Source organism: Sardina pilchardus, chromosome 6 (genome assembly GCF_963854185.1).
Source record: "Sardina pilchardus chromosome 6, fSarPil1.1, whole genome shotgun sequence".
Classification (NCBI taxonomy): Eukaryota; Metazoa; Chordata; class Actinopteri; order Clupeiformes; family Clupeidae; genus Sardina; species Sardina pilchardus.
Window position 1 is genome coordinate 16067578 of NC_084999.1, and position 6694 is coordinate 16074271.

The 6694-nt window shown below is 47.9% G+C and overlaps 1 protein-coding gene across 6 annotated transcripts in view; it reads right to left on the reverse strand.

The window, feature by feature from the left end:
• Nucleotides 1-6694, reverse strand: part of arhgap33 (Rho GTPase activating protein 33) — a 46258-nt gene that overhangs the window by 22071 nt on the left and 17493 nt on the right. For 4 of the 6 annotated variants that reach the window (XM_062538673.1, XM_062538672.1, XM_062538670.1 and 1 more), the window contains 4 exons: nt 5173-5264; nt 3820-3904; nt 1053-1139; nt 205-342 (listed from right to left, as the gene is read on the reverse strand). In XM_062538673.1, the coding sequence (XP_062394657.1) occupies nt 205-342; nt 1053-1139; nt 3820-3904; nt 5173-5183 (321 nt within the window). In that variant the 5' untranslated portion in view covers nt 5184-5264. Of the gene's footprint in view, nt 1-204; nt 343-1052; nt 1140-3819; nt 3905-5172; nt 5265-6519; nt 6555-6694 lie in introns of all 6 variants that reach the window. The other 2 variants (XM_062538668.1, XM_062538669.1) reach the window with 1 other exon arrangement.

Genomic DNA, 6694 nt, shown 5'->3' on the forward strand with positions numbered 1-6694 from the left:
CCGTGGACAGCTCAAGCTCGCCGTACCCAAGGGTCCGTTCACTGCCCTCGATGGCTGCCTGCTGACCTCAATACGGCGCAGCTAAAAGCGTTTGCGAGAGTCCCACGCTAGCTTAAACCCGGGCGACGTCTGAAAAAGCCTCCCCCCCCAGCAGCTTGTTAACTCCCGGACGACGGAAGGAGCCGGAAAGGAGGGCACGCTCACCTCCACCTTGTCTCCGATCTCGGCGAGCGGCGGCAGGGGCAGCAGCTGAGAGTAGCGCCGGTCGTAGATGCACTGGTGCAGGTGGGCGTCCAGCGTCCGGAACTCCTCGTACGACCGCCGGACCATCCACGTCTTGCCCTACATGTGGGGAGAGAGAGAGACGGAGTGAGTACGCGATAAACGAAGAATAAACAAAGTCAAAGAAGGAAAGAGAGAGAAAGAGAGAATATGATAAACAAGAATAACTGCCTGAAAGAAGGAGGGAGAGAGTGGGAGAGGTGGACTGTGAGAGACGGTGCGTCTGCGCAAGAGAGGGTGAACGAGTGAGTTTGGGCACATGGAGGGGGAAACGGAAAAAATAGAAAAAGGGACTCTGAAGAGGCGGGGAGAGGCAAAGGGGGGGACCAAGGGGCTGCAGAAATAGAGGAGGGAGGGGGAGAGAGAGAGAGAGAGAGAGAGAGAGAGAGAGAGAGAGAGAGAGAGAGAGAGAGAGAGAGAGGAGATAGAAAACAGGTAGAGAGAGAGATGGAGAAAGAGCTATGGTGAGGAAAAGAAAATATCTAGAAAAGAAAAAAAGAAAATAACTCTACAGGTGAAGTGCAGCGTTGAGGAAAATATCAATGGACTAGAGCAGCGCGCACACAACCCCCCCCCCCCACACACACACACACAAAGACCTACAAAGAAGATGCAGAAGTGACAGGCTAGTTGCTTGATGGCGCATGCTCCCTCTCATGTGTGTGTTGCTGTGGAACGTGGCAATAGGGACAGGAGGAGACGGAGTAAAAATAACTCTGGCCAGGGTCTGCGTCCGCCGCTTCTCCTGTGGCTAGTCTGTGCCCACTCACCTGGCAAGACACCTGCACGAGGAAGACCAGGTCTTTGGTTGCGCTCGACGTCCAGCTGGCATCGTTCTGCTCATTCGCAAACTGCAACTGTGCCAGCAGACATATGAAAGCAGGCACACACAAACACACACAAACACACACAAATTAACAACTAGTTATGGGGAGGAACAGGTGGGCTTCACACTTAATAAACTTCAACTGAAGGTATGCACACACACACACACAAACAAACAAGCACAGATTACATTTCACTGCATTAAACAATAAGCTCACAACCTCAACTTCCTGATTTTTAAGTTACTGGTCACCTTGAGTGAATAACTAAACAGTGGTTAATCTCACATCCCTGCCTCCCCTGACTTCCTCTTTGAAGTCTGCTAAAACACAAAACAAAACACAGGGGAACACCATCCACCAGGCCTGGATCCCTTAAAACGCTTGTGGGACTGGAAACAAAGGAGGTCTGCAGGTTCACTTTCCCCACAACTTCCACAAAACAGTTGTGATGTTCCGATGTCAAGAGGTCTCTTGGCACAGAAACGGGTTCTGCGTACAGTCAGGGCCTAGACACAGCTGAGGGCCCAACAGAGGAGAACTCCCAAGGGCTCAAGAATATCCCTTTGTTCCGATAAATCCAAGACAAGTGTGAGGCCAAAAGTTATGCTCTTGAACTTACTCAATGATGCCACATTCCTTGGCCAAGCAGCTTTTCTGCTGTGTTCAGTCACTGCATGATGGGCCAGACAGACAGACAGACACACTCCCCTCTTAAAACAGTGACATCATGTCTCAGGAGTGATTAGCACCACTGTGAAACAGCGCTGGCATGCTACACACAGGGGGCTGCGCATGTGGGAGGTTTACTTGACGTTGAGGGACTGAAGACAGACAAATAATTCGGGACATGAAGACGTGGGTTGTGCAATTCTAGGTCAACTATCTTTTTAAGCTTGCCGTGTACAAACTGCGCCTGTGTGTCAGTGTGTGTGTGTGTGTGTGAGTGTGTCTTAAGAACACACCTCATTAGACAGAGTTGGAGAGTGTGGGTCTGTGCACGCACATGTGTGCATGCATGCCATTGTGGCATGAAAGCTCTGAGAACAAGGATGAAAGGATGGTGCAGGACTTTGCATCTCTTAAGGCAGCAATCACAGGCGGACACACACGCACGCACGCAGCCAAATATGGTGTTCTTAGGACACACAAAACCACATAGACGCAGGCGTGTGCACACACACACACACACACACACACACACACACACACACACACACACACACACAGGCTTCAGATCACACTTCTGCTGCACACACAGATCAACACTTCTGCTGGCAAATTACAGTTGTTTGTGTAATCATGGGATATGAGTTAAGCCATCCTGAATGGCCACAATAATGCTAATTGTGTCTTAATGACTGGGTGTGTATGTGCTATTTTCTGAGAGTGTTAGAGCATTGGTATGAATACATGTGCATTGTGCATGGAGCACACTTTCTTTATGTGGTGGGACAAATGAGTGGATTTCGTGTGTTACTGTCTTCATGTTTGTGCCTATCATCACAATGTGAATAGATAAGAGTGAGTGTGTCGGTTGGATATGATAGGAGATGTGAAAGTTTACAGTGTTGCGAAAGAATGAACGGATGTGTGTGTTTGTAGCAAAAATAAACATAAACATCATGATCATTTAGGTCAATAGTACGATCACAACCTTGTGTATTTTTGAGAATATGTGTGCGTTTGTGGGTGTGTGTGTGTGTGCGTGTGTGTGTGTGTGTTTGTGTGCTTGTGTGTGTGTGTGTGTGTGTGTGTGTGTGTGTGTGTGTGTGTGTGTGTGTGTGTGTGTGTGTGTGTGTGTGTGTGTGTGTGTGTGTATGTGTAAGTGTAAGTGAAGGTCAGGCACAAAGAGAGCAGTAGCTTCAGCCCTGCAGTCCTTCCTGCTCTACTCTCCAAGCCTCTCTGTTTGGAACAGCCCCAGAGCTCTGGTGTATCTCTGGACACAAACACTGACACACACACACACACACACACACACTAATTCATCTGGAAATACACATGTATGTTCTAATAACAAGAACAAACACACACATACACACACACACACACACACACACACACACAGAAGGAAACGACAACAAAAAAAAGACAAACCAGATAACCAGACGAAAACCTAAAATGAAACATACACAAAAAGACTCACACAAAGGTATTTCTTCTCACTTTCAAACCTTCAAAGCCAGATAGACAAACCTCAAATGAAACACACACACATACACACACACACGTAGAACCCAGCCTCTCGCTCTTGCTCTCTCAGCCTCTCTGGTTTCTCTTTGTGCGCTAAGCGTCACCAAAGGCCCCTTAGCTTTCAGTCAGAGCCAGCACGAGTGAGGTCACAGGGCTGCCCGTCTGTTTTTCTCGCGGCCTGTGGGATATAGCTGCTAATGTCATTAGCATCGCTAATGCAAACTAGCTGGCTGGATTAGCAGGCGTGTGAGTGTGAGTGAGTGGACGGGTCAGACAGGGCCATCCCCAGCTGGTAACCCTGGGCTGAGTGGCAGCTTTGGCAGGCACAACCTGGTAGATGGTGTGCAGTCTCACCAGAGAAAAGCTATCTAATCACAGTTGTATGCTTTTAACCAAGACTATTTTTAGCTGTTTCAAACAGCCTGTCATTTTGTTGCGGGGTACTTTGTATCACCTGTGTTGATCGACACTTTTCAGATCACCTAGTCTTCAAATAAGCTTACAATGTAAATAAGCTTACCTCAATGGAAGCAAAGTCGACATTCTCGTAATGGAAGTGGGCACAGTCGGCAAGCTTGGGGAAGTGGCCTTTCACAACGGACAGCCTGAAACCAAACACAAACATGAACACACGCATATACACGCATAGACAGACACACACACACACACACACACACACACACACACACACACACACACACACAAAGGCACACACGCACACACACACACAAAAGAGTGTGATACCCGCGATAACTGGAAGAGCTTTAAATGCACTCAGCTGTCCTACAGCAAAGCGTAACAATACAGCCTGCATTTGCCGTTTCAGATCAGAGTACTTTCACTGCTCAGGGCTTCACAGCTTCCCTACCACAGACAAAGGAGTAGTCTTTAAAAACTCCAGCCATGAGAGGAGATGCTGGCGCAAAAAAAACATGAACGGATCTCTTAAATTGTGATGAAATAATGCTGACATAGAATACTTGGCTAGCAATCTATGTGTTGGGATGGGGATGAGTGGGATATCATTGTTCCCGTTCATGCATGGGGACGTGCTAGTTTCTGCACATCATCTGCCATGTTTTCAATACTGTCCAACTTATTATCCCTCAAACGTGTGCCATCCAGACAGAATCAGCCCGTGTTTTAAACTAGCACGGATGATTTGCATGTTACGGTTGCGGATGTGGCACTTGCCACAGCAGAAAGTCTGTGGAGATAAAAGGTTAATTAGGTCCTCTGTGGAACTGAAGCGCAGTATCGGCTGGAGGGGCCGTAGGAAGTGAAACTCAACTTCCTCTTCTTTTCACATTGTATGCTCACTGGCGTGGAAGGGCTGTTTGCTTGGCGTTTTACACACAGTGCATGTGCAAAAGCTTGGATCTATATGAATAGCGTTATCATCACAGCCTCATTTAAAATATCCTGAGAAGGAGGATACATGACTCTGTGTGCCACGTGCCCTTACACATATATTGTGGCAGATTTTCCATTAAATGTACAGCAGTTAGCCTACACAGTTCCTAGTTGTAATTTTCCCCTTTTGTGTCTGCACATCTGTGTACTGAAAGACATGGTTTCCTCCAGGCTCATGCCTTTTTTTTTTTTTTAAATGTATTTTTTGGCCTTTTTGCCTTTATTTTTACAGGACAGTGAAGAGTAGACAGGAAGCAAGCGGGAGAGAGAGATGGGGTGGGATCGGGACATGACCGCAGGTCGGATTCGAACCTGGGTCCCCGTGGGCACTCGGACCCGTACATGGTACGGGCGCTGTAGCCTGCTGCGCCACAGCGCCCCCCCAGGCTCATGCCTTTTAACTGCTTCCCAAGCTTGGCAAGTCCCTGTAAGGCCATACACAGCGACCTCGCCCACTCACCTCTTGCTCATCTTCCCCTTCAAGTTGGCAGTGGTGCCCACCGAGCGGGTTGTGGGCTCCCCGGAACTGTCCAGATTATCGGTGCTCCGAGCCTAAAGAACGGGCGGTGGAAAAGAAGGGGGGGGGGGGGGGGGGGGGGGGACAGAAGAGTAAAAAGAGAGGGATGAGATGAGATGAGATGAGGGGAGATGAGATCTCCCAGATAATGGTTCTGCGGTGTATGCCAAAGTATAACCTGATGGCAGAGCACAGTTCATTTGATCTGTTAGTAGGAGCAGGAGAGGGGTTACCACAGAGCAAGAGAGTGCAACTTTCATGTGGCCAACTGAGTCTTTTTCGCAATGTAGGCTGGTGATAAATATTCATGTCGGCCATGTTATGAAACACAATCCCCATAACTGAAATCATCCTCATCCTGGAGGCTGGAAGTGCACTTCAATCCCTAATTCTGACAAGCATAGTGCACAGTAGAGGGGACTGGAGAAGCAGAGCATAAGACAGGCTCAGGAAGCAAATCACTTGCTTGTTGCACTCCAGAATGGGAAGAGTGTGTGCGTGTGTGTGTGTGTGTGTGTGTAAAAGGAAAGGAGTGGTACAGGCTGCTTAGTTGGTTAATCCTTAGGAAGCGCAAGGAATTTTGCATATGTTAGGAGTTGCTCAGTTGCAATTGGCTGACCGGAGGCTGATGTCACAATGCTATCCCTGTCATGGGCAATCTGCTGACAAGCACAGACGCAACTGAACAGCAAGCTGGCTAACCGGGCCCTCATGCCTCTCCTAAAGCACACTGTTTTGATCAGGGTAACCTGCCTGCCTTGACTTCTTGTAGGGTGAAGGCACAACACCCATGCCTGGTGGCCACCGTTATTTATGCCTTCATGTCTTCTCACGCTTTAGCTTCAACAAATCTATGACATATACCTTGTCCTAGGCATTGTGCTGGATTTGTCCAACTGCAGGTATACTGCTAATACAGTAGGGTGTCCTCTAGGTGTGTGAGACTGTTCACATATGAAGTCTATGCTGACATTTCAAATGTATTTTGCAGTACTTTGGACAATTTGCTGCTTTTGCTGTGGCCATTAAGGAACTAGGTCTAGAGGCTACTTCTATCTTTATAATTGCATACGATCAAGGCAAGAGAAGCACAAAGCTTAAGTTCAAAGCAAATAATGATTTCTCTTCAAATCAAGATACATGGGGTCTCCAACCTTGCTCTTGATGAGACCCCGTGAAGACAGACAGAAAATTCTTGGAGCAAAGCATTTCAGATATTGCAATTGATTGGGAGGCATCTGGAATCAAGAAGTGGGTCATGGGAGTTGCACCCACCCCTGCTGCACTTACCGGCAAAGACAGTTGCATCACGGGTAAGGACAAGCCTTGGGAGAGTTTTAAACAAGGGATAATCGTTTCAGAAGAGATGGCAGAATGGTTTGGACACTGAGGTCCCAGACAAGAGATAGCAGACAAAACACTCAAATGGCCTTCACCGGTGATTGTAACAAACACCCTTCTCATT